Source organism: Accipiter gentilis, chromosome 12, assembly GCF_929443795.1.
Source record: "Accipiter gentilis chromosome 12, bAccGen1.1, whole genome shotgun sequence".
In the NCBI taxonomy this organism is placed as follows: Eukaryota; Metazoa; Chordata; class Aves; order Accipitriformes; family Accipitridae; genus Astur; species Astur gentilis.
In genome coordinates, this window is record NC_064891.1 from 21,466,088 (window position 1) to 21,493,224 (window position 27,137).

The 27,137-nt window shown below is 37.6% G+C and overlaps 1 protein-coding gene across 3 annotated transcripts in view; it reads left to right on the top strand.

Moving 5' to 3' along the window:
* GAB1 (GRB2 associated binding protein 1) overlaps positions 1-18,479 on the top strand; it is a 102,811-nt gene extending 84,332 nt beyond the window's left edge. The window contains exons 7-11 of one of the 3 annotated variants that reach the window (XM_049814953.1): positions 10,085-10,174; positions 12,374-12,467; positions 12,832-12,955; positions 15,902-16,024; positions 16,262-18,479. In XM_049814953.1, the coding sequence (XP_049670910.1) occupies positions 10,085-10,174; positions 12,374-12,467; positions 12,832-12,955; positions 15,902-16,024; positions 16,262-16,420 (590 nt within the window). In that variant the 3' untranslated portion in view covers positions 16,421-18,479. The remainder of the gene's footprint in view (positions 1-10,084; positions 10,175-12,373; positions 12,468-12,831; positions 12,956-15,901; positions 16,025-16,261) is intronic. The other 2 variants (XM_049814951.1, XM_049814952.1) reach the window with 2 other exon arrangements.
* Positions 18,480-27,137: the final 8,658 nt, after the last annotated feature.

Sequence of the window (27,137 nt, forward strand, 5' to 3'; positions counted from 1 at the left end):
TTTGGTAGCTATCCTTGTTACTGAGAAATGTCACCATCGCCTCTCACGTGAGCATTAGCTCTAGCTCAGTAATGTTGCTGTGTGGGCTAGGGAAGTTTGTTACGTTCAGTGCTAAAAATGCATTTGACAGAAATAATGCAGTGAAACTAGCACATGAAGAAAGAATGCACTGCTTTTTGTTGTCAAATGTGTAAGTGTAGAATCTTCTCTGTTTTTCTTTGGTTTAATGGCTTACTGCTTACAGGCAGTATCATTTGACAAGGCTAGAAAATGGAGGGGTCAGTGATGGCAGTGGCCATTCTGTTGCATACAGCCTGCTCTCCCCTCTGCTGTTTCTCTTCTGTAAACCTGAGATGAAACATGTACTCAGTTACTTCTGGTTCTGCTGTCTTTGAAGAATAAGATGTCAGGCAGCAAGGATCTGGCAATCTGTCTTTCAGCAGTAGTGACTGTAACGTGTTTGTCTTCACAGCTCTGATATAAGCACCTGACGTTCTGGATAATTTATTAAATTGTTAAAATTCTCCAAATTTTTAAGAATAGGTACAGTTATATAAAAGTAGCAACTGTGACAGACAACTGAGTTATGAAAAAATCAATAACATTGGTAAAATAAGTGTAGGAAATAAATAGGTCTAAAATTCACTTAAAGTACATGCACATTCTTCGGAGGAGGGTACTTGTGCAGCCCTGCTGTGAGAGCCTGAGGCTCTTCAGTCTTCCCACCTGAAGGGGTAGCCTGGGCCAGGAGCCATGGCAAGATGCCCTGTGTCTTTTCCCACTGGGTTCTGGAAGAGCTTTGTTTTAGAAAATGGGTTAAAAAATAATGAGATTACACTACGTTTTTATGTAGTTTCATTTTTCTAGCTCACAGCCACTTCTGTAAATGAGGGGAGCTTCCAGTACTTTCTGGAAGTCTTGAAAGTCATTTCAAAACATGGTGTTGGCTTCCTGCCCCAATATAACTTGAATCAAAGCGCTTTACTATTTCTTTAGAGAAGCATACCAGAAGGTAAGTGATATATTGCTTGGGACAAAACGGAGAGCGCTTGGCCAGGTGCTTTTCTGCATTCACCTGTAATTGGATGACAAAAATAATCTTTTTTTTTTTAATCTTGTTTTTTCAAGGTGCTATTTCTTTTATTATAAAGGACCATTGTCTATATTGATTTTGTATTTCTGCTTTTTGGCTGCTTTAGCTTGCCACGGGTGCATGTAGTTGTGATGCTAAATTGGAAGCATTGTTTCTAGCAAAAGGCTTCAAGTGGAAGAAATATTGCATCCATCCATGCAGCTGGGTCTTATTCTCTGAATTGTTCAAAGACTGTGACTGGTTCTGCCACAGGGCGAGTATGTGGCATTTGTTTTGACAGTCACATGTTCCTTCCTCAAAATACCATTTATCCAAGAAGGAGCAGTAGAGTTAAAGGTGCCCAAATGCTGTGAGGTCAAGACGCCCTAGACAGCTAAGGCACCAAAGAACAGCCAGGTTCTCTTTTGCTCCACCTCATGCTTTCCCCGGGGCTCTTCAAAACACCTGAAAAGGGTTGTGATACGAGGCACTGGATCCTGGGATCTCCATCCTGCTGACAGCCTGCAGGACTGTAGCAAGCATTTCACTGCTCCACAGGGAACTGCTCTGTGTGGCACGGCAGGTCCCAGGTGGCTGTGCTGGCAGTCCACAAGAAGGTTTTAAGGCCTGACAGAGGTCTGTGAGTCTAGATGATCTTAATCTTCAGTGCAAACTTGACGTAAGGCAGAGATCAAGGAAAGTGCACGGTCGAAAATAAAAGGGGTAGGGTGTGAATTGGTTTCTATAGGTCCGGAGGCAGTATTTGAGTGATAGGGGGGTGTCTGTGAGCCTCTGGGCATGATAATGGCCCCCTCCTGCCCCATGATTTATTTCCAGAGGCAGGGCTGTGGGTTTTGTGACCTTAAAGCAAGACTTTAAGACCAAACAACTACAAAAATTTGTTTGGTTTTTGGTTTTTGTTTTTTTTTTTTTTTTTTAAATACTTATTTAGGAGCTGTCCAGAAGGATTCTTTATAGCTCTGTAAGATTTAGTGTGTGCATGTGTACATCTCGTCTGTAAAGTTCAAAGCTCTCAAGAAATACGTGCTTGCCATCTTGACTGACAAAACACAGTTTTTCAATATCTGAATCACACAGTTAAGTCAATGATGGAATTGGTGATGGCAGAATTTAGTTCTTCAAAGTCTCGGTTTGATGTCCTACTTCCTGTAACCTGGTAACTTCTATTTTCTGAGGGGCAGCATGTCTCTGTAGCAAAGTGGGGGTTTTAAGGTTCTGAAAAGAAATGTATGAACCATAGGCATATGGCTGAATTAACAATTCATGACCATGATGGAATGAAAATCAAAAGTAGAATCTCATTCATTTGAGTATAGTGTAACACTGCCACTTTTGTAATGTTTTTGATCCATAGCACTTAAAAACATGTTCTGGGATAGTTCAGTTTAGCACAGATCTTAGTTTAGGGTCATGGGGAACTGTGATAGAATGATGCACTTGGGATCACTAAGCAGATTGCTGACAGAGGCAGTAAAGAACTTGAGATTCCCAGCCTACAACATGGTACTGGACTTTGCTCTATTTGTCTTAAATAGCAATTGGATTTGCCCAAATGTTGTTAGAGTTTAATTGCATTCAAGATTATTTTAAACAAGAATTTCAGTCCTATTTTTGGGTTGGATTGCACGGATTAGTTTGTTGATGGCAAAAATAACCAATAGCAAGTACAGTGCGTTTTCACCTTTTTTTTTTTTTTTTTTTTTTTTATAACAAAAGGCTTATCTTTCAACAAAAATATATCAGCATTTAAGCTGAGATGCTTCCTGCAACTTGAGTCCATATGATTGCCTTTAAAAGAGACTGCTGCTTGGCCCTGATAATTTTCAGCCCAGCAAGTGGTAAGCTAGGATTTAGAGACAGTGAGTGATGCACACATTTCTTTTCATGCCAACAAAATACTCAGTTGCACCTTGAAAACAAACAAACAAAAGAAAGCAAGGGAGAGGAAAAAAATTCTCATGGAGTTGGGACTTGTGATTATTTTTAAAATGTTAAAAATTTTATCTGGTTGTTTTTCTTATAGGTTTTTCTCATTTAAGATGTTACAAGACTTAATTGTGTGGTTAAACCACAAATATGTGGATTGCTTATAAAAATGTGGCTGTATCTTTGCCATGACTACTCATGAGCATCTCCCAAACAGATTAACTTCATAGAAAATCCCAATTTTCTTTATTTAAGAGCATAGGCCCACTTTGAAGAGGTAATTGTATACAGAGCTTACATGTGGCAGGAAGCATCTGCCACATTCTGGCCTCCGTAGGACCCACTGTGATGCTTCTGGATGACTGGCATAACTGCCCATTGTTGTAGTGTAGTACAATGCTGTCAAAATCCCAAGCAAAGAAGGTAGTTGTTAAGGAAACTAAGAACCCTCGTTAATCATAAAGTTAGTTATAAATAGCCTAGTGAACAGTTTCCTTGTTAAATATTTACATGTTTGAGTGTCTCAGTTGGACAATGTGAGCATATTGCATGTCCTGATATAGCAAGAGTACCACACCATCCTAAAGATAAAACTTCAGAGAAACAGTTAAGGCATTTGTGACTACAGGAGCTGACATTTCTTTAAAAATAATAAAAATTATAAGTTGGCAACATTGCAGTGTTCTACGCTATCATGATTGTCTTGTGTATTCTTAAATAAAGGATCACTCATTTTCTCAGGCTTTAGGACAAGTAGGTATTGAAAAATTGTGAATGGTAATTTTAATCAGCAGCAAGAACTGAACTGAACTGAAGATCTGTTGGAAAAGAAACTCATTTTCATGATGGCTTTTCTGAGTAGAAGTACTGTTCATTTTGCTTTTAAGAAATCCATGCATTTTATCCTTCCATTTGATTTTAGAAGTTACAGCTCCTGTTCGTTCCGTTTAGGAATTTTGAAAAAGATTATTTTGGGGGATGTTTTGGTGCTTCCTCAGAGTTCCTAAAACAGGTTGAATACAAATTTATTGATTTTTTTTTTTTCTTTTCTTTTATTCCCTTTTTTCCTTTTGCCCCCACAAGCTCCAAAGACTTCCATTTAGCTGAAAATTACTCTTCCTCCATGGCTGTACTAAATTACTTCCACAAGGCTAGTTTTTACTTGATAGCCTTAAATGAAATACATATAGCTCCTTGCTACAATACACCAGTCCTTAAATTGCAGCTGTGATTTGTCTTACAAAACTTTGAAACAACAAATAATTTCAAGTAAAGATTTCATTTAGACGGCTGCATCACAGCTGCAGAGGAAGCTATGGTTTACTGGACATAATGGTTTTAAAAAAAAAGAAACATGGGAGTTTTCTGAAGACAAACTGCAAGACTTGCTCTGATACTAGCTGTAGAGATGGTAGTGTTGAACTCCAAAGATGCTAGAGAGAGCAGGAACAAGAGAACATGAGTAATAACACCATATCTTTTCTTCCTTCCATACAATTTTTCTTTTCTTCCTTGTGCGCTTAATGCCTTTTTAAGGAAACATAGGTTTTGATATTCATATTGTCATGTTATTCCATTGGCTTTTTTATATACTTAAGGTTAGGCTTGATTTTTCCAGTAAACAAGTTAAACTCTGTTATTTTTTTGTGTTTTGTTTAAAAACAAAAGGGGGGGAGGATGGACAGGGAGCAATCTCAAGTAGTGTCACTTGGACTTCATGAATCTTAGTGCAGCTTTAAACTAATAATCAATAAACACTCCAGAACACTGTACTTTGGTCTTAAAACATTGTCTTTGTTATTGAATGTTTTTAGTTCATCATGCTTTGGGGGCTTTTTAAATATAGACATGTAGAGTTACTTGCAAATTAGAGCGGTCAAATAGTATTTGGATGATTAATAGCTTTGGTATTCTCTGAATAGTTTTTATGGCATTTGGCAAATATTTTATGAATACCAGTGAACCTTAGCTGTCAGATGCAGTTGGACTTTTTTATAATCAGTATTTTTTCCAATTCATTCTTAATTTCTGGAGCATTCAAAGTACCAGTGCTCTGAGAGAAGTTACTCTCTCAGAAATAGAGAAATTGTCTAAGAAAACTGGACAGCCTCTCTTCAAATGACTGCTTTTTACATTTCATAATATTGAAAGAATTAAGTTGATTTCAGTTTGGGTTTACTGTTCTAAAGAGACTGTAGTTATCACCATCCATGTGGTATCCCTGACCAGAACTAAGCATATTATTGATATTCCTATTTGTTGCAGGATACTAGTATGGAAATGGATATGAATGTTGTATAACTAAATATATGTTTCTAATTAGAAGTACCTTGGCAGGAAATAGTCTTAATAAAAACAGAGATGAAAAAGCAAATTCAGGATATTTGTAGGGCTCTGTGCTGAAGACCATGTACACGGGAATCAGAGTTCACTGGGTTGAGGAAGAGGAGGAGAAGGAAAGAGGGAGGTTATTCTGCAGAATTGAAAACCAAATAATAAACCCTGTGGGAGTAAGACCGTGAGCTTCAGCCTTGTTTTTTAAGGAAAAATCTACAGTGGCTCTGAGTACTGGAATTCTTGGACCTCAGTGCAGATTTCAGTTTTCTCTAATTACAGAGAAAAGGGGAAAAGATGCATATTTTTTAATGGAAATGAGAAACTGCTGTTAGTTATGCCCCTCTGAAAGTACTTTTGTGGATGCAGGATGCTTATGTGGCTGGTTTTACCTTTTGCTCTCCCCCTCCTATTCCAAGTAAAGCACTGCTCTAGCATTCCTATGTCTGATCTCCCTGTCTCATGAGGGTTAGTCCTGTTGGCCAGGAAACAGCATTAACAGATCACGCATTTCTGAAATTTTATGTCACATTAGTAGACTTACCTTAAAATTTTAAGCTCAACATAGCTGCTCTTTAAATAGACCGTTGGCCTCTTTCATGAGGACGTTTGCCATTTCCTGACGTAAATCCCTTGCCAGCAAGCCATGGAGCAAGCAGCCAGTCAGAAAAGAAGTGTTCTTAACATAAAACTCGTTTAGTGCTAGTGCTTCAAGGAGATATCCTGAAAACAAATGAGGCTCTTCAGTGAGTGCTCTACGTCCTCAAAACAGAAAATGTTAGGACCCACCTACTCTGATGCAGGAATTTGCTGCAGTGGGACCCCTTTCCTGCTCCCCCTCACCCCACAACTTTATATTCCAAGTGTTTTGTGGAAAACAAAAAGAGAGAATACATTAGCCAATGAAAAAACCCAAAAAGTTTTTCAGTTTAAACCATTATTTGAAACAAAATCAAACATGTGAAATGGACTCTTCTCCTGATGACTTCTCGGACAAAGGCAGCATTGACACGCACCGAAATGCCAGGGGCAGAATTCATGCCAATTGAGTGCACTCTAATGCTAGATCCATAATCGCTTGTTCTGTTTGGCAGTTTTTACAAGCAGCCATTTGTTAGAAAAATAGACTTCATTAGTGATTTTTCAGCTCAGAGTGCCCTTCCACAGTATTTGTCTGATAGAACGTGCAGAAGCTGAGCTTCTCTCTCCTGGATGTAACACTTTGCATTTCACAGGTGGTGACTTGACTGAACAGTGAAAACATCTAATTTTCACTTCTTGTTTGGTTGGTTTCACTTTCCATAACTTATTTGGGTTTTTTTCCCTTGTAGATTTGCATCCAGTGGTGTTGCTACACAATTTATTTCCTTTTCAGTTAAAAAAAGTGTGTGTGTGTGTGTATATGTAAAAAAACCTATAATTTTTTTTACCCAGATTAATCTTTCCCAGAATAGGCGTGCAAGTTAAAAGTGTTGTCTTATGTGAGTGCCTGAACATTAGATGAGGTAAATTTGGGCCTGTGGGCCTAAACCACAGGAAATGTGTTGCTCAGTATTGCTAGTATTGGAATGCTATATGGAGCCAGGTCTTCCGTAGAGACCTACTGTCCTTCCACCTTCACTAAGCTGATTTGAAGAACAGCCCTATGACACTTATCTTTACCGATTATGTCTGAATAGAGTAGATGTTGGAGACCAGTCTGCTGTACAGGTGTGAGATACTTTCTCCTCTGTATTATATTCAGCTTGTTGCTTCTCGGAGATACTAGGACGTGCTCTTGGAGAAGATTAGTGAGGTTACTTGAGAGCACCACCAGGAATTTCCATCGTAGTACTTAAGATATAAAGTTCTAAAAAATATGTATTTCTGTTCACAAATCTGGCTTAAGATAGTGACAGAAGTGTCAATTTTTAGATAAAAATGGCACTTCTAAAATTTCTCATGCATTTATTAAAAATATGGGTTTTGATTGAGTAAGGGATATTATTAAGGGCTTTCTGTGCCCTAGAGCTCATGGTACTTTATCTTCTTAAATGGGCAAAAACAAGGTGGAGGAATTCCTCACTAGAGACACAAATAAGTAACCTCAGTTTTGTGATTGTGATCCCCCCCTCCCCTTTTCCTTTGCCTGGTGTCAGGCCTTTTCTGTTGCACAGAATAAGCTCCTCAACAGAGATTAGGCCTTTTGTTTTTTGTTTTGTAGGCAGGAAAAAAAAACACAAAACTGCACAAACATTTTAATTTTTTGTGACGTATTAAACTAGAGGAATTGCATTATTCTGGCTGGTTGGTAGCAACAAGCTGTTTTGCCACCGAATTTATTTAGGTTGAACAGTCTTTCAGCAGCAAGAGATGAAAGCCTAGTGAGTTTATTTTACACTGGAACATTTTGTATGTTCTTGTCTGATGCAGAAGAGAAATATTATAGGGACCTGTACTTATTTATATAGCTCTTCTGAAAGTCTCAGAATGGTTTGTAAGTGCTAACTTAAGTATGAGGCAGGCAGTTACATAATGCCCCATTTTACAAATGGGGATAATCATAATTCAGGATGCTTAGCTGCACGAGACCATGTAGCATCATTAACAGAAGTAGAAATAATGAGTCATAGCCCTGAGTTCCGGGCTTATCTTCTGTATTATGGTTTCAGGCACTTTAGCCTATGTTTGGCTATAAGAGCAGAGAGATTATGAAGTACACACTGGTCAAATAATTTCATTAACCCTGTTACCTCTGCTAGATTTCTCACTGTACTTATGATCTGTGCTTGTATGTCAATGTATTGATTGGCATTTTAAATTGAGTTGTATTGGGCCAAATTTCTTTTAAATCAGATTATAAAACTGTGGAACACAAAGTGAATGTGATTAGGTAATGATATTCAGCGTCAGATTGTTCTTAATAAAAGGTGTTTGAATTTGAACTTCTACATTTGTTCAATTGATTTTCAGATCTTGGTCTTCTTATATAGGCAAGCTTTTATCATCGAGTTGTAGGCAAGGTACTTAAGAGTATCGAATCAGCTGAGAATGAACTATGCCAACATGTTAGGTCATGCTTTTGACCTGGCTCCAGTCAACAGCATACTTTGCAGAAGTGCTTTGTGTACCGCTTTACGATCTGGGTCTTTGGTCAGCATTGCCCAACTGCTTGGCCTTTTCATGGGCACTTCGAGCCATTTAAGGGAGCATCTGATTTTGAAATTAGAGAAGTACTGTCTGTGTGAAAATCACTTCATCTCCTTTTCTTTTTAAGGAAGTCGCTATGCAGCACTACTAGTAAATAAATAAATTTTGTTTTACCTGCATGGTCTCTCAGAAGCACTGTGTAGAAGTTATGATACTGTACAAAACCTTTCTGTTTATCTTTCTTGTTGTTACTTGATTATTCCCAATACTTAAGTGATAACAGTAATAGAGCACTTCATATGCAAAACCCGTGGGGCAGAGATTTGCAAACTTCTGGTGTTTGTTGCCAAGTTTATTTTTTACAAAGCATTCTCACTCGTTGCTGGTAGTACCAGCCCACATCTGAGTCTATACCAGTCCTTTTCTGTTTTGTGCTGTAGGGCAACTTTCTAACATAGTCAGACTTAAACTTCTCATTTGGTTAATTGTAAAGATTTACCTTTCATATGGCTTCTTGGTGTACCACTTGAAGGCACTCACCTTTTCTAATATTAACACTTTGTCAGATAAACTTTCATGAAAGGTTAGGATTATTATGCGTTATTGATCATATTTATTTAAAATAGACAATGTGACCTTAAACACTTGCAGAGGTTGGTCAAGATGATGAACTTTCTCATTGGGAGAGGGGTTATATTACTGCCTGTAGGGAGCTTATTGGCTCTAATGTTCTCTTAGTTTGTATCCTTCATCATATTACCAGATTCATCTAAAGTGTCACATTGTGTGATAGCATAACATAGGGGAATATTATGCTAATAACATGATAGCATGATAGTGTATGATAGCATAACATATTGGGGCATGATTGGTGCATCTACTGCACTTGTATATAGGTATATATAATTTTAAAAGGGTTTAGAGAATGTAATTTTATGACAGGGTCATTTGTGGTGGAGGTTGGCTTGTGCTGTGGTGGAAAGGGGGCAGGGAGGACAGTATGCAGGTTTGTGAAGAAAGTCCCCCTGTGTCTGCAAGGTTGGAGAGGTGGTTTTGGTACAGACAGATATAGACCTCTGGGGAACAAGTTTAACAAATACAGTGTGGAAAAAGATTCGTGGGGCTTCTCAAGTGGGAGATGCACGGTGGATAGGAGACCTCTCAGGGGTATAACTATTTCCAAAGTAATATTGTGGCTAAAGAGGATTTCATTTCTTTGAGGGTACCTCAACTTGCATCTGAAACATGACTATTCTCCTGTCGTGCTAGGTATTCCTCAAATACGGAATTTTTTATGTAATGCAACTTGAAACCAGTTAATAGTAATGATCAGTTACAATATTTGTTGATGCACTTTCTAGCCTTTTTGTACACCTTTAATGCTTGCTTCCGACAAATTACTTGCATGCAGTGTTTTCTTTGTTTCTGGTTTGGTGCTTAAGCCCTTAGTGTGAGACCTAGCTAAACTGTAAAACTCTCCTTCAGCAGCTTGCTTATGCTTGTGGCATTAACCTTTCTGCAGGGGGTTGTGCTGTTTATTTACAAAATTCCATTTTCCAGTTACAAATAGAATATTAAGAGAGTCTTCTTTTTACCAATTAGGTCAAAGTCCTAAAATTTTAAGACCTAAACCACATGGTTTAGAGCGAACTGATTCACAAACCATAGGTGACTTTACTACAAGAAGAAAGGGTATGTACTTTAGCACTGTATGTATATGGAGCTTTATAAAAATAAGTAAAACAAAAATTAAGAAAACTGTTATTCTAGAATAACTTTAACTCTTGTATAGTCTTTTTACCTCTGCTATAATCTAAGATCATGGATGCATTTTCCTTGCCAAGCAAAAAGCTGCCTATATAAGGAATTAAAGTCTTTCTGGCTTGAACAGTGCATGGAAACATTTCCTTGACATTAACATGGGTATTCTGATCTCTTAAGTCATAGATGTTCATATCTTGGATTTACTTTTGTCTGTTTACTTAGAAGCAAGTATATATGACTCACCTGTAAGTTGCTTGAAAAAACTTTTGTTGGGCAATAACCAGAAAGCACAGTTTACTTGGGTCTCCTGCTGTTGGCTAAACACTGAAATAAAGCAAAATATTGATCCTCTGACCATTTGCTAGCACAGAGATTTATTTATGCATCTTAATGAGCATTATTAGTCTGATGGGCTTCAAGAAAGAAGGTGCTGAGTTGGTGCCTTATATAGTCACAGGAAGTAGAGGAGACTACAAATAAGGTTAAAAATCTCACAGAAGTGTCAGGGATATTACCTTTGGTTCTTAACGCCCATTGCAACTGGATGAAATATTCCTGCTGTTCTCAGTGGGCTTTGGACAAAGTCCTGACTCTATTTCTGCTGGAGCAGTACCTTGCCTGCTGTTTATACCTGCCAGGTAGTCTCAAGCCTTTACAGAGGACTTGAGCCAAGCTAGTAATTTTTGTGTCACTCATGCTTTAGTATCATCTTGCCTACATTAAGTTCGGTTCTGCCACTCTTATCTCATATGATACACTGTATCTTGAGATAGATGAGTTGTAGTTCCTCTTTTGAGTCTGTGGTGACAGCTTTTTATGAACAAGTGAGTTAAAGCAGCAGAATTACTGGCGTAGGCTTGATATGCTTTGAGTGCGTAATTATGACTTCTTAACAGAGAAAAGGAGAAGGCTGTTTGGAATACGAAAGGCTGATACTTATCCAGAAAATTTGAATTGGGAGTCCTTATGTTCAATATATGGTAGCTGACTTTTCAATAAATTCAATCTGAAGAGTGACTATAATGAAAGTATAATGAGTACAGTTCTGCTTTTTCCTTGTGAGACAACCACACTGATTAAGCAACTGATTTCTGTCAGTTCCTCATGTGGTCACTTATGACAGCTCTTACTCCACATGAACTAGTGCTACATGCCTGACATTTGATCTTGGTAAATTTGCTAATAGGCAGCAAACTGTTGGGGGGGGCGAGGAGAGGAAGGGGTGTTATTATAATGACATTGTATTTTATTTTCTAAAAACAGTTTTAGGGAGGATGAAGTTGAGATTCAAACTGTGACAGCAGTTTGTGTGATTTTATCATTTTCTTTTAATATTTTTTTTCCAAAACTCCTTTTATACTTCCCCCCCCTAACCTTTAGAAGGGGTGAAACATATAAGCTGGAAGGAGAGATAATGCATTTCTCACTAATACTCTATTTCTGGTTCTGTTCTGAAAATGGAATTTAAAAATGGCACCTTTTCTAGAACAGTGTTAGCTGTCATTAATGGCAGAAACATGCTGCTACTCTGCTTGTCTGTTGATAAGCACTGAAGCAAGCCAAGCACCTCTTGGAATTGAAGCTTGGTGTTGGCTCATCTCTCACTTTTGCAAACTTAGTCTTAGCTGCAGATTCTGCCCACACTTTGAGCTGTGAAACCTCATCAGTAAGGGCACATGTATGCAGTGAGGGAGGGCAGAGTTTGCATAATAATAATTGTCCGTGAGCCAGGAAAAGTACCCAGAGTTGGCTCTGCTGAAACAGTCCATAAGCCCTATCCTGGCCTTGTCAGTTCAAGTCATCGTGGCAAAGTAAAGACAGAACATGATGCTGCCATTTTCAGAGTCTCTTTTCAAAACAGAATTGTTACATACAAGTATATCTTGCAAAATGCTTAAATTGTGATCTGTTTTTCTAAGTGATGTTGCTTTTCAGTACCTGGAAAGATTAAAAATATAAGTTAATATATCATGGCTTTCTGAGGTCTGAAGAGTATCTCCTTTTTCTAACTAGTATTTACTATTTAATAAATAGTAATTTTTTTTTTCATTTGGGCTTTGAAAAGCTATTAAATTTAAGTTTGTTTAGAAATGTTCTCTGCTTTAAGATTGTCTGTTTCTTACGTAGCAAAACCAGCTCCACTAGAAATAAAACCTCTGCCTGAATGGGAAGAGTTACAAGCTCCAGTTAGATCTCCTATCACCAGAAGCTTTGCACGAGAGTAAGTTTCTTAGCTTTTCCTCATTCGGATTAATTGTTTTCATTGACTAGAGTGTTAATAAATGTGTGTACATCTGTATTATATTTTTAGCCTGTGTAATACAAATTGAGGTTTCCTTTGGAAGTGTGTGTGTGCCTATGTGTGTGTGTGTATGTATACATGCTTATGTGCATTGAAACAAAGTGTGTCCATATGAATTTTTATTTTGTAATATTAAATATAAGGGACTGTGTATAACCAAAAAATGTGACACTCTAGTAAACCTGAATGAAAATTTCAGCACTAATATGCTTATTTCTGTTGTTTACCAGGAGGTTTAAGATATTCGAGATGTATTGTTTGTAAAATAATTCCTGGTAATTAGCTCCTCCAGGTTTCCCATGTCTCCCAGACCGGATTCAGTTCATAGCACAACTTCCAGCAGTGACTCGCACGACAGTGAAGAGAATTATGTATCCATGAATCCAAATCAGTCCACTGAAGATCCAGTATGTAAAATCTACATCTTAACTACTCTCTTCCTGTGCAGTCCTTACTTTTAAATCATGCAAACACAGATCCTTCTACTCGACATCACTCCCTTGATACTTCTAGATTAAAATAATAATTTAAAAAATTCTGTAGAAAACATGTTATTTTGGTAAGATTTCACTAAAGGAGTTAAGAGCATAATCACATATAAAGAGAATGGTTAGTATGCTTATCTATTGTACAAAACAGTTCAACACATTACTTTCTTTTTCCTCTTCCCTAGAAACTGTCTCCTCTTTGTAATTGCTTGTCCTGGGCTATGCACCAGTTCAGTATTATGACATCAAGGGAAATAAACTGTCTTAGGATCTCTGAGACAGGCTTAAAAACCTTTATTAAAAGGATATCTTTCAAGAAATGTGGAGGAACAAGGGGAAAAAAGGATTGATATTTGTTGTTTACATTCTATAAAAACTGAGCTATGTGTACTTTTAATAGGCTACTTTCAAAAAAAAGAGGGTAGAGCGGGTCTTTGTGTATTCAATATCTGTATTTTTTCCACTTTGGGGGAGAATTTTCTCAGATAATAAGGTTTCGGGTATTCAGCTTGCAGTGCAGTAAGTGAAGAGCTAGTTAGGAAAAGTTAATGATGAGCGTTGTGGTTTTTGTTGGGGGGGTGGAGGGGGAAGGAGAGAGAGAAAGAACCAATAATAGTATTTTAAAGTAAGAGAGTAGCAGTAGACCTAGGCCTAAACTAAAATGTGGTCCAGAATACCCCTAAAGCACTGGAGGAAAACCTGTATGTTGAGCTCAGCTTTTTGATCCGTATAGTTCAATGCATTCAACACGCCTTTACGGCTTGGGTTCTTAGTAGGGAATACAGCAGCATTTTTCACTTTAAAGCATCATGAAAGACCTTTTTTTGGGAGGGCCTGTCTAGCACCTTTTTTGTTCTGTTCGTTTGTCTGCCTTCTTATATGGCATGTGCTAGCCCATTTCACTACACCCTGGACTCTTCTCTCGCAGTGCTGCTTGCTTCCCCATCCCCTGCTGCTCTGGATACCCTCCCTGACCTCCTCCAGCCTCCCTCCCCTCCAGCTCACCGTTACTGCCTCTGGATAGCGCCTCTTAGGTCCCCCCAAGCGAACCCCTCCTGCTGACTTCTCTGCGGGCAGCTCTGACTCGGTGCAAGCTCACGCACCTGCAGAGCATCTTGCCCTGTGCTTTTTACGGATGTCTGACCTGCCAGCAGTGCAGGCGCGCTTCCCAGGTGAAGTGCGCTTCAGCAGTGGGGAGCTGATGATGTAAAAACTTAGCCCCTCTCTTGCAAGAGGCTTTGGTAAGTAATCAGTAACGTCCCATTTTTGCAGGTGCAAGAAACATCCCATTTTACACAAAGGTTTAGAATCGCCTATGCCCACGGTTCTCCCTGCAGCAGAATCGCAGTTTGAGTTGGGGATTTCTGTTGATTCGTAACAATGCTGTTTCAGGGGGTTAACTTCAGTGCCAAGATGGTATAATTAATATCACAGCTCAGATGGCCTGTCATTAATATCTTCTGTTTGCTTGCACCGTTCATTCTTTAAGGTTGTTCTACAGATTTTCTTTCATTTTCGTTTACGTATATTTAAAGTTTCTGTTTTCTAATGCATATGTTCTGCCTGTCTAGTTTGTTTGAAATAACAAATTATTTTTTTGTTTAAGTAGTAATAGCTTTTTTATTTATGCTGCAAACATTGATACAGAACCTGATTTTTGTGTGTTAAATATGCAGAAATTTGTTTAGAAAATTTGGGCAACAAAAACAAACTTTGTCTCAGTTGTTTGTGTTTGTCCTTGTTACCACTTAATATTAAATGAGTTGGATTATACAGATATAATGGATAACGTCAATTTTAAAAGCCCAGCCCATTAAGCTTTAACCCATAAAATATTTTATTTCATAGAGAACCCGAATGTTTCCAGATATCTCAAGGCCTTTGTTTTAAAATGTACCAATTACATAGACGTTTTGGAAATTTTTATTTGTTCCAACTGCATTGTAGAAAGGAGTCCATACTTTTTCATCTTTCTCTGTCATCAGCTTCGAAGCATCTTGTTTGGACATGTCATACTTCTGTTTTATTTAATAAAATCAGCAATATTCTGCTTTTTCTTTCAAGTTGCTGTCAGCCTTACCCGTCTGTCTTTCCTTCTGCCTTCCTCTTCATTTTTTGCTGACTGCTGCCCTCTGTCTTCCTTTTTTTTTCTTTATCTTTTAGAGAAGAGTCCTTCTATTGTACTGTTCCTATAACACCTGTTAAGAGGGAGGGATCAGGCTGGGAGAGGACAGAGGAGGTGAGGTTGTGAAAGTCTGGGCTAATTAAAATTTAGGTATATACAATGCAACTTCAGTTCAGGCGGCCCTACACAAATTTTCTGAAGTTTTAATCCTTTGGTCTTATCAGTTGAGTAATACTTCTTGATTTTCAGTTTAATCCTGATGGCTTTTGAATGAAATGTAAAAGTTTCATTTAAAGTTTTGCCACTATTATAAGGCTGAAATTCTTGTAAGGTATTTAACAGCAATTTAAGGGAATAAAAAAGTTTGTAATTAAGTAATGCTAAATTTGAGATGTAACAACTTCATTTAAAAAGAACAAACCACACTCCGTTCTTATCTCATGATATGAAAGGGACATTAGGTGGAAGGCACAGATTGGTTTGGTGGCAACCTTAAATTTGGGAGGGTTGGTTTTGGGGTTTTCCCACCACCATTGGCTTTCAACTTGGTCCCAGTTTTGACTTAGAATATATCCCCTTGTTACACAATGTCAATAAAATTTGCATGGTTTAAGTGATTGCAAGAGCTCTCAGTCAGTTCTTTAACCTTTAATATTTTGGCAGTTTATAATAAGCGTATTTGATAATGTGGACTATTAGCATCTATGTTTGTAGCTGAAGTTATTAACATATAATTTCAGAATTTGTTTGGAAGCAACAGTCTTGATGGAGGAAGCAGCCCTATGGTAAAACCTAAAGGAGATAAACAAGTAGAATATTTAGATCTGGACCTAGACTCGGGAAAATCTACCCCACCTCGTAAGGTAAGCGAATCTTCAACTCTTGCATTTCTGCCATCAAAACTTTAAAATTTCTTCACAAGTAGTTTCTGGGAAAGAGGGAGCCTCCTGCAACATCATCTTAACTAGTTCGTCAAACGGTCAATTGGAGAGCCTTTCAGAGAAACCTATGCTTGTTCTATATCTGTTTGGGACATCTACTTAGTTTTTGTTGTTAATTTATTTTAACAAAGGTTTTTCACTCTCCCTTGCCTTTCCCAGAAAAAGAGCAGTGGTTCAGGCAGCAGCGTGGCAGATGAAAGAGTTGATTATGTTGTGGTCGACCAGCAGAAAACGCTAGCACTGAAGAGCACACGAGAGGCTTGGACTGATGGGAGACAGTCTACAGAATCTGAAACACCTACAAAAAGCGTGAAATGAAAATACTGCTTTTTCTTCAAAGAACAGAAAAGAATGAATTTTGAAGAATTACAGAACCACAATGGCAGTGTTGTTCGACTGTACAGTACCTGATTCACTGGTGTGTGAATAGGTTCTTGACCGAATAGGATGGAAGCCAAAGGACGCTTTGAATATATCAAAGGAATTTTAAGATCGTAAATTGTCTCTGTGGTCTCTGGAAACATTGCAACCTGTAAATAACATGTAAAATAGTATCGCTTAGCTTTCAGAAAACCTTTTGGTCTGTAGTTAACACATTTGTAGTATTACTATGTTTATGCACTTTTCAGTTACGATGTTGGTTCAGGTATTCCCAGTTAGTGTACCTTAACACCTAATTCATCTGGAGAATTTTTTTTTTTTCCTTACACTACTATTCCTTACAATTTTAGGTTAATTAAGCTACATGTAGATACAGAAATTAATATTTGAACTTCCTTTTAACAACTTAAAATTGATTTTGCAGAAATACTTTCACAATTGAATAATCTACTTGAAATGCCAAGAGATGACCGTTAGCTACATACTTGTTTATATTTAATACATGCAAGATTATTTGGAAGTCTACAGGTTACCTTCCTAACAAAAATTGCTGTGAGTTAATAATAATGAACTGTACTGGGTTTAGACCTACAATCCTGGCTTATACGTTAGTTGTTAGTGGTGGAACTCCTATTGTATTTTATTAATGACAGTGTTCTGTGTTCAATGGGTGAAGATTCTGCAGGGTGGGATCTTACACTTTTAAAGACTGAATAATTAAATATCAAGTAAGCCTGCAAACCACTGATGGCATGCAGTAATATTGTGATCTCACACTTATTAACAAGAAATAACCTTTATATTATTTACAGAAGGTAGAGTATATAAATCAGGTACGTACCAAGCACTATTGTGCTAATACACTGATCAGGTTTAGACAATGAGCTTTAGTTTTGTACTATTTAGAAGTTCTAATGTCAGTTTTCAGTTCAAGATTAATGGGACAGTTTGACATTCACTGTTTGTAGTACTAGCAAAATACTGTGATTTTGAATTAGACATTAATTCAAATGGAAATACTATGTTTTGACACCATAGTGCCCTTCTTATGATCTCTATTTTACTTTAATCTCCTGCTTGGCCTTATATTTAAATCCCTATGCAACTGATATTTTATATCTCTGTTTTTAAAAATTAGATAATATACTTAAATGATCCCCTAGTAAACCACTTGTTGCTCTTTCCTGGTACAGGATTTTAAGCTCTGTATACTGTGATCCTTTATTTTACTATGCCAGTTCCAAATAATAATCTGCCTTGGTTTAGAAACACTTTTTGTTATTTGGAAGAAGATAGAGTTCTTTAAATACGTGAATGAGTTAGGTCTAGATAGAAAACTTACTAACGCCTTTTTTTTTTTTTTTTTTTTTTTTTTTTTTACACAAACACCCTTAAGTAAACAGTTGGTTTTATTTTCCCACCCAATTGTTTTATTTTGTCCAGATCATTTAAAAGTTGAGCATAGAGCTGTGTTGTTTTCTGGCATGTTGGCCTTAGTACTGTGCCTAATCTACCATTGGTTGTTTCTCTCCCCTCACAGCCACAATCTACAGTATGTAAATTATCTTATTCTTAACAAAGGTTCTTTTTAAATTAGTAATATTTTGATGCTTTGAATGTTCATTTTAAAAAAGAAACTAAACACAATGCATTTTGAGGTGAATTTTAAATAAATCAAGTTGTTCAGTTTTGATGTGTAAACTCTGTCCTGTGAAACAGCAAAATGATATTAATGCGTCTATGAAGGTGCCTAGATACCAACCACGTTTTTTCAAAATTGTAGATTAGCCAAAAAATGTGCAGCTAAAACAATTTTCAAAACAAATCTCTGATTTAAAACCCTGCACCAAGCATCTAAATAATTTGAATTCCCAGTCTTCTGGGAGCCAGGAGAAGTGATGTGACCCCAGGGGACCTTGAAGGCTCCATCAAAAGTAGTTCAAATCCATAAAGATTCTGGAGCTATGATCTTCCTATCCAATAATAAATTTTTCTTCACTGATGCTACAGTTGATGCACCAATAGGCATGGTGAGTACTTGGTAAATAATGTAATAATAGTTTTATTTTAGGACACTGGCTTTAAGCATTTTATCAGTGCAATGACAGCGCTGCATCGCCACTTCTGAGATGCCTGTAATTCGTTAACAGATGTGGTTAGATAATCACTTTGCAGTTTATCCTACGTAATTGTTTTGGTGCTTGCCACTGGGGAGAAGAATCCATACTGTGGACTCCCGCACTTACGCGTGCACCCAAGGAGTAAGATGATCTTGGAATATTTCAAACTCTTGTTTCTTCATTCCCTCAACAGAAGTGAGAATTTGAGGGAGAAGTTTTGGAAGGGCTGCTCATCTTCTTCCTATCCCTAACCCATCTGTCCTTGAAGCGTTTACCAACTACACAGTTGTGTATTATTTTTAAACTCTTTGGGGTTTTGTAATTGAGCAGTGATGCTTACATTTAGATATCTATACTATTTTTTTCAGATGATGTTAGTATCTCTGATAGTGAAGTATAAATGCTTAAAGGAATCGGTTTCCTAGGCTGCCCTCTCTTGTTGAGCTAATGATACAAGGTGGTTTTGCTCCAAGTTTGCTGATATCAGTCCTTGGTTTACAGATTACACTCTTCTTTCTTCATTTTAAATCTGGTGGCATTCACAGTGTTAATTGTTGTTATGGTTGAGAATCCATTCTTAACTTCTAGGCTCTTTCCCTTTCTTTTGTTAAGGAAAACAGCAGTTTTCAGTCCGTACAGCCAGTATAATGCTTTTGAAGTAATAGTCTAAAATTTCTCTTTAATTAGATTTCTGAGCGGTCTTCTCTCCCTAATTCCAGTAATACATTTTCTCTACTAACATGTTGTTCAAAGCATGTTCAGAATCAGAGCCATTATACTAACTCTGGGTAATACATCTCATTTTCACCTATAAAGCTGGAGTGGACCTTCATGCTGCAGGTCTGTTTGAGCTCTTGATAGTCTAAGGATGTGAATCCTAAAATTGTAGGTGGTAGAAAGAAATCTAGATTGATGCTAGCCATGTGTAACTTCCAGTTACTAGCTTTGTGAGGACACTCTAGTTAGAGGTATGGGTGCTGGTGGAAGCTCCAGTAGATATCAGTGCAGAAGTAGATTGTGAGTGTTGTTTGTTCTTTTTCAAACAGGTAAGTTCGTTCTTGTTTCACTAGAACAATATGTTACCAGCTGTAGATATGGTTTTCATTGCTGTATGTGTCATAGAGTCATTTTAAACCGCAAATATATGTGTGTAATAGGTCTTTTACAAATACACAAAATCTTGCTCACAAAAATTAAAAGAAAAACTTAGTGCCTTGTGCACTAGGATTGACTCTAAATATGGTTTGGTATCACTTCATGCTATAATCTGAACAACGCGTTATCTGCTAAGTACAAGTGGCCACACTTTTACATGCTGTGACATAACCACTATTACCTCATGAAGTGCAGGTGCAAACACAGCTATTCTGTTCTGCTAAAAATTTGTAAAGTGACTTTGAAAAAGATGAAAAGATAAAAATGTGATCATTAGTCTTTTTTACTGAAATTTGTATTTATGTAAAAAAATAAATAAACAATCCATTCATGCATGGCAGTTGTAACATAGTGCTACACATAGGGCATACAGACAAATTACAGTCTGGGTTGTTTTAATTAATTTAGAATTCATTGCTCCATGTAGCTAAATAGGGAGTGATGGGCATCTCTATAGCTTTCACATTGCACTATGAGCTAAGCAAGATTTTTAGCGCACTGAAATTTAAGCTTAGCTACTACTGACTGCAGCTATCAATTTTTATATATATAAATATACACACACACACACTTGGGATATTTACTTCATGGAATACTAATGTGGTCGATGACCACAAAAAAAGTGCTTGTCCAGCAATTAGTGTAATAAATGTTCCACAAAACCAATTGATTGGGTGTAAATTAACCAAATACCAAGTTGTGAGGTTTTTGTTTGGCTTTTTGTTTTACCTGAACAAGTAGTTTGGGTGCAGAGTGGAACGGAAGGAAAAGGTGCTTGAGATGGTTGTGAAGAATATCTTTGACATTTTAAGTTTGCCAGTATGTGTTTATGGTTCAGCATGCCTGATGTTAATTTTCAGTAACAAAACTGGGAGAATAGCAGGTGTCAGATGCATGACTAGTTTGCCATCTCCTCATTAGATAAACTGAGCTAGACTGTTCAGAGGGCAGTGGTTTTCTTTTCAGATGGCCTTTAACAGAAAATTCCCATATTTTGTATGTTTGCTTCAACTTTTTCATAAGAAACAAGTTAGCTGACGTGTACAGTTATGTAATCTGCAGTGTACACACAAATTAAGAAAAAACACTAAACATTTTGGTAAAAACGACTTGCAAAATAAGTATCTCACCGTGATGCCAAATTTAGTAAGCCAGTAGAATTACTCTGCAGTTGCTAAACCACAAGGCGTGGGCCAATACCTTTTACTTCTGTGTTTAAGAACAAAAAGTAAATGTTAGAAAAACTTATTAATTTTGAGATATTTTAGTTTACTATGGTAAAATGGAATAGAAAACAGTTTAGAGCATAAAATACAAAGTTGTTAAAATGGAGACTCTCAAAATTTTCTTGCAGTTATAAAAGCAGCATTTGTAGTAATCATCATGATTCACTCTTGAAAATTCTTGCAGGATCCATCATTGTTGCCAAGCCTTTTTCTGGTGAGTTGTATCTGCAATGAAACAGTAAGAAAATGTGTGTCACATCAATTTTGAAAAAGGCCAATCCTACTGTTCTAGTAAGATTTTATTAAATGCTGTTTGAGGGGGTTTTTGGCTGGGGCTAGGTGCTAGTGTGTGCATGTGGGTCTTGCACTGGGAACCCAGACGACTTGATTGCACTTTGGGAGAGGGTGTGGAAATCCAGTCTTCTGAAGATACTTAAAAGTGCAATACAAAGTAGAACCAGGCTCAGTATTACTTTTAGAATCAACTGAGCACTTTTAGGTATGAAATAAAATGCTTTTGATTTGGAAAAATAAAAAGCTCACAGTAGGGCATTTCAATATTTTATTCAAGTTTAGCTGTAGACATTGCAGGAGAGTCAAGCTGTTCTTGAACTAGCTGTAACTAGTTAGTGACTAGCTGTATAATCTAACAGTGCCGCTAGATGCCCAAGAAACAGCACTGAAAGCTACAGGTAAAGTATAGGTTTCTATTCTAAAACGCTGTTTACAAAAAATATGTTGGTATCTGGAAAGCTGATCACTGGGTACTGAATGCGAGCAAATACAGCTGGGCAGCTGGAAGCTACCTTTACTACATTTTTTTAATCAGATGGACAGAATAGGAAGAAACTATAATTATGCCTACATACATACAGTTTGGATAAAATTGCAGATGTAGTTTAAATAGAAAAGTTAGAGTATTAAGTCTTGCTTAAGAAAACTCTTTTTCTTTCACTGAAGTCCAGGTTTATATCCAACTTCTTAAAATCCTTTTTTGCTCTGAGAATGACAGCCCCAGGAGGAAAGCAGGTGGCTTAACTGCAGTGCCGGTGGATGGAGGAAGTGACTTTTCCATGGCAGCCTCTTTGCTTGTGTCGTGTCACTCTGGTTGCCGTGCCGTACGGTGAGACGTGAACTTCATGGGTGCAAGGAAACGGGGTCAGGGGAGAACCCGACCACTGAGAGAGAGGAGGATCGGGTGGCTTGAAAAGGGAAGGATCTGTCTGCGTAATGAAGTGTGTGTGTGTATTTTATATATAAAAATGTATTTTACACAGTAAAAAAACCCACATATTTTTGCAGTTTGGTTGAGCCTTTTCAGGCACAGCAGCAAGCAAATAAAACCTAGAAGCGTTTTATTTATTCTGGGTTTCTTCTGTGAGAGTGCTGCTTGTTACAGAATCTCCATTCTTGGAGAATTTCTGTAACACGTATCAGCAGTTGACACTATATGGGGTTGTTTTTTTGCATGGGTACATTTTATTGATCAAAGGGCTTGTTTTAAAGCAGACACAAGCAGAGTCTGACATGGTATGTGGATGTGTTGCCGTTTCCAAATTTTCACTGCTTTGTGGTTGTACAAAATTGGAAAGATTTTTGGTCTTTAAATGTCACTATTTTTTGTAGTCTGCTTTTTGAAGATAGACCTAAAACATAGTAGGGTTACAAATGTTCATTACAGTTTGTTTAAGCACTGCATATGAACTCAGTGCTGTTTATTTTGTATGAAACATTGATTTTACTAGGATGGTTACACTGTAATTTGAACAACTTCAATGTCATCTTCACAGTACTCAAAATTTAAAGAGCACATGGATAGAAACTTATACGCTTACATGTGGTAAACTCTAAAGCATTGTTTCCATTGCATTAAGGAATCTACTGAAATTAATGTATAACATCTTTCGCATGTGATTTTTTTGTGTGTGTGTGGTGGTTTTTTTACAGTGAAAATCAATGCGTTCTCAGTTATGACAAAGCTGTACCTTTGCTGATGGGCAGAGATTTTTTTTTTTAATTACTTTTTTTTTTTAACATAGCATTATTTTGATGGCTGATTTGACTGCTGGTTCTGTGTGTGTATATATATCACCTGTTGCCTGCAGCACCATTAACCTGAGACTGGAAGAAAAATGCTAGTGACAGAAAAGTGATCACTTTGAAGTAGGCTGAATTATATTTAGCTTTGGATGGGATAGTCCAGCTCAACGTCAGTGTTGTGAGAGGCTAGAAAAACTGGCAGTATCTAATCTCACTGTCTAGTATTTGATTTTTGCGTTTTAAACTAAACTTTAAAAAACAACAACAAAACCCCTACAATCTGAATGCAAACCAAGCTCTCTCCCCTCTCCTACCTTCTTGAATCCAAATGACTGCCATATGTTTGATGGTGTGACCACAAACAACTCTTCCATTCCTTTCATTTCCCAAACTTTGGGAAGATTTACAGTGTTGATACATGTACAGCAATGCCTATTAGCATAATTGCTGCACAGCTAATAGTATCATTTAGAGTCGCTCTTACTTGTGGTGTTTCCATTTCTTGTTTAACAAGAAGTCATCTAAAGAACACTAATTAAAGTTATGATTATGCAACTGAGCAACAAAATTGAAAGATGTGTCGCCCAAGAGATTTGACAAAAATCTGTAATTAAACTGTTCTTTATTAACTTCATAAGCATGTTAATAATTAGTTGTCTCTACAATTTAGTACTGGCTGAGGGAGGATCTTTTGCCTTATTGTGTATTTGACCATATGTTGGTGTTTAGCACATTAGTAACCCCTGGCATGAGCTTCTCTATGCCATTGGTTGCTTTTAATTTAAGATTTCCATATTTGGGCTCTGTATGGACTGTTACGATTTTGTGCATTCATGAGCATCTTCATGTTAACTTGGAAAGTCCTCTTCCCTGTTTTGGTTGGGGTTTTTTTGTTTGGGTTTTTTTGTGTTGTTGGTTTTGGGGTTTTTTTTGCATAGTCTTCTGCTCTGCTTTCAGGACTTGAAGAAATTTAGAACCTTCAGTCTTATTTTCCACTTTTGACAAGAGACTTTTTTTTTTAAATGATTATGCCTGCCTGTTGTGAAATGGTCTGGACAGCTTAAAGAATCACCTTCAAGAGTATTAGCAAAAATGATTTAATAGGAATTTATAAAAGCATGACTTCACAGAATTTGATGGCAAGGTTCAGTCTATTACTTAATACATGGATGAAACATAAAAAGGAAAATTAAATTAGACTCAAACTACAATTATGTATACAGAGACCAAAGACACGATAGGGTAAAAGAGAAACATACAAAGGAAAATCAAGTTAGAATTTATTTCTTGTGATTTGTACAGAGATCAGCAATGTAAAAAGGTAGGGGAGACCCTCCTGTTGAGTCACGAGGTTCAGAGAAGACCCCCTTGCTTTCTAAACTCCTGTCGGAGTCTAGGTGTGACTGGATCAACTCCTAGTCCCAGACTTGGTCAACGGTTTATATCTAAAGGGATTATAAGTATAATAGCAGCCTGAGATTCATTCACAGTTGAATAAAGTTCACAACAGTAACTTATGTACAGATTTGAAAAGCAGTATTTGTAATATACTTGCTATAGAATGTTCAGGTTAGTACACACACACATGCACAAAGACACTAAGAGATATACATAAGCAAGTAAAAGTAAAATTCCCTTCAAGTTCAGTGAAAATATTTACATCAAATGCTTCGGCATCTTTCTCAACAGGGAAAAGGTTGAGCCTCAAGGAAGCAAAGCGTATCAGCCCAAGTCTTGTCGGCTTTCAGCAACAGACCTCTGATCTTTGCAAACTGAAGAGTTTGTGAGCTCTGAGAGGCGTCCCACTCAGAGGGAGATGCTGGTTGCAGCCTGCTGCGGTCCGGGAGAGCTCAAAGGGCCTCACTTGGGACAGCTGTTTGTAGATTTGGGAGATGCATGGCTTTAGTCATCAGCAAATTACTGGAATTCCAGTTCTGCTCGTACCGTTTCGCATGAGTTAACGATTCAGATAAGGAAGGCTCCAAGGCTGTTGGAGAATGACTTAAGATTCAGATATGGGATGTCCCAAGGCTGTTGGGAGAGGACAGAGATGTCCCAAGGTTGTCAGGAAATGACTAATTATTCTTACTCCTGTCCCCAGCCTCTGCTGGGCAACAGGAGTCCTTGGTACGATCAGTGCAGCTCCCTGTCTCAGCCATGCAAGAGTTCCTGGTACGGTCAAGAGATGCTTAACTGCCAAACTCATTACAGTTATGTTAAGGCCTAGCAAGACTTCCCGAGTTTGTAGATCAGCCCAGAGAGAGGGAAGAAGTGCACCACCACAGTGCCCTCTGTACTTGTTAGGAGTCTAACAGTTTGCTTTATTTTGCCTCCAGCTGAGCCTTTTCCTCTGAGCATGGCAGAGATTTTGGTAACTGCTGTTTCACTGCATGGTTCTCTTCATTTGGAAATAGCTTGTCCAAAATTCTGATGTAGGAGTTGACTCCTACTGATATTGCTCCCTTGCAGTGATACAGGGTCCATGGCAACTTCAAGTGAGTAATACTGAATAATGAAATAATGGATGGATTAGAGCCAGAGTTAGGATTTTTGTTGAAAAGAGAATCATCTATTCAAAAGCATTTGGGTCTATAAAACTATATCTTATTACTATCCTGTTAGGGTTATCCAGAAATACTCATATGATATTGCAGGTTGTATGAAACTGCGAGACTAATTTTTTTTTTTCTTTTTTTTTTCCCCTACCTCTGATGGGGCGGGGGGGATAAATCCTGTTTCTATTGTGGAATTCAGGTTTTGACTAGGAATATTTTTTGGTAATGTTTCACCTTTTGTGAATGAAATATTTGGGGCTGGTATTTTCTTGCCTATTAACTTTGAAATTTAAGCAAAAATTAATGAAAATTAAGCAAAAACGTTAGCTTGAAATTTAAACAAAAATTATTCTATTTCTATGGTAAAGGCAGAGTTTCTCAGAAGTAAGGGAAATGGAGAGAAGCTAAAGCAGTAGCCAGGAAGAGAAGAGAAACAACTTTGAAGTAGCAATTAATTATTAATTTATTATTTTATTTATTAATCTTTTCTGATACCAGGCATACAAGCCATTTCAATGCCACGCACCGACATGGTGCTCTTTTATTTTGCTGGATGGCCAAAGGTCAATGAGATTTGGATGGAGGTGGTCCTTTTTTTTTCCTTCTCCCCTTACTAACTTTTCACACCACCTCTACCAAACCAGATCTTACCTGGTGATTTTAGTGTATAAAAGGTGGTGTCGACGGTGCTGAAACATCCTCACCTGTCTTCCCAAATACCTGACTCCTTCCCAAGGGCCTTCTACCCCACTTTTCTTCACCAGTGATCCTCCACATGTGGTTTTGAGTGCTTTGCAGGGGAGATGAAAGAGTGCAAAATGAGGAGGCAGAGTTTAGCTTGCTTCCCACGCTTACCTACTACACTCCACACCACTGCTGACAGCACTGCATCGTCTGAAGCAACTCTAGGAGAGGGGGCAGAAGCTGGGGCAGAGCAGATTAAAACTGGACACAAGACAATGCTGGAATAGTATAGGTGGCTAAATTAATACAGTTTGGTATAATTTGCTGCAGCATATATCTAAAAGTTAAAGCTGTCTCCCTGAATGCAAAGAAAAGCTTTCAGTAAAGCTCAGGGACTGGGTTTTCATCTGTGACAAGAGATGACAACAAGCAGTGGGAAAATCTGTCAGTAATTTTGTTATTAGTTGAAAAATCGTATTCTAGAAAAATTGAGATTTTCTGGGAAGTTACTCTTCTGAGTAGTTTTGGCAGAAATGAAGCGACACAATCTTTTAGAAATGTCAAATCTAATAATTTTAACTTTAAAAAAATTTAAAGGATGCCTGTAATAAACAATGGAATGAAGAGTTGTAATAATCATCGTGGAGATGGTCTCCATTTAGCTTCTGCCTTCACAGTTACAGTAGTTTCTCAGGACGTGGGAGATGCACCTTCACAAAGCTGTGGAGTACGCTCACTTGGCTGCATCTACATTAACACTACTTGTGAATGCGGACATACCTACAAATGTAACAAACCTGCAGGAGGAGATCTGTAGAGCAATTCAGTTGATGTGGAGCACCTGGTTGTCCACGCTGTGCACCCCTCAGGGGAC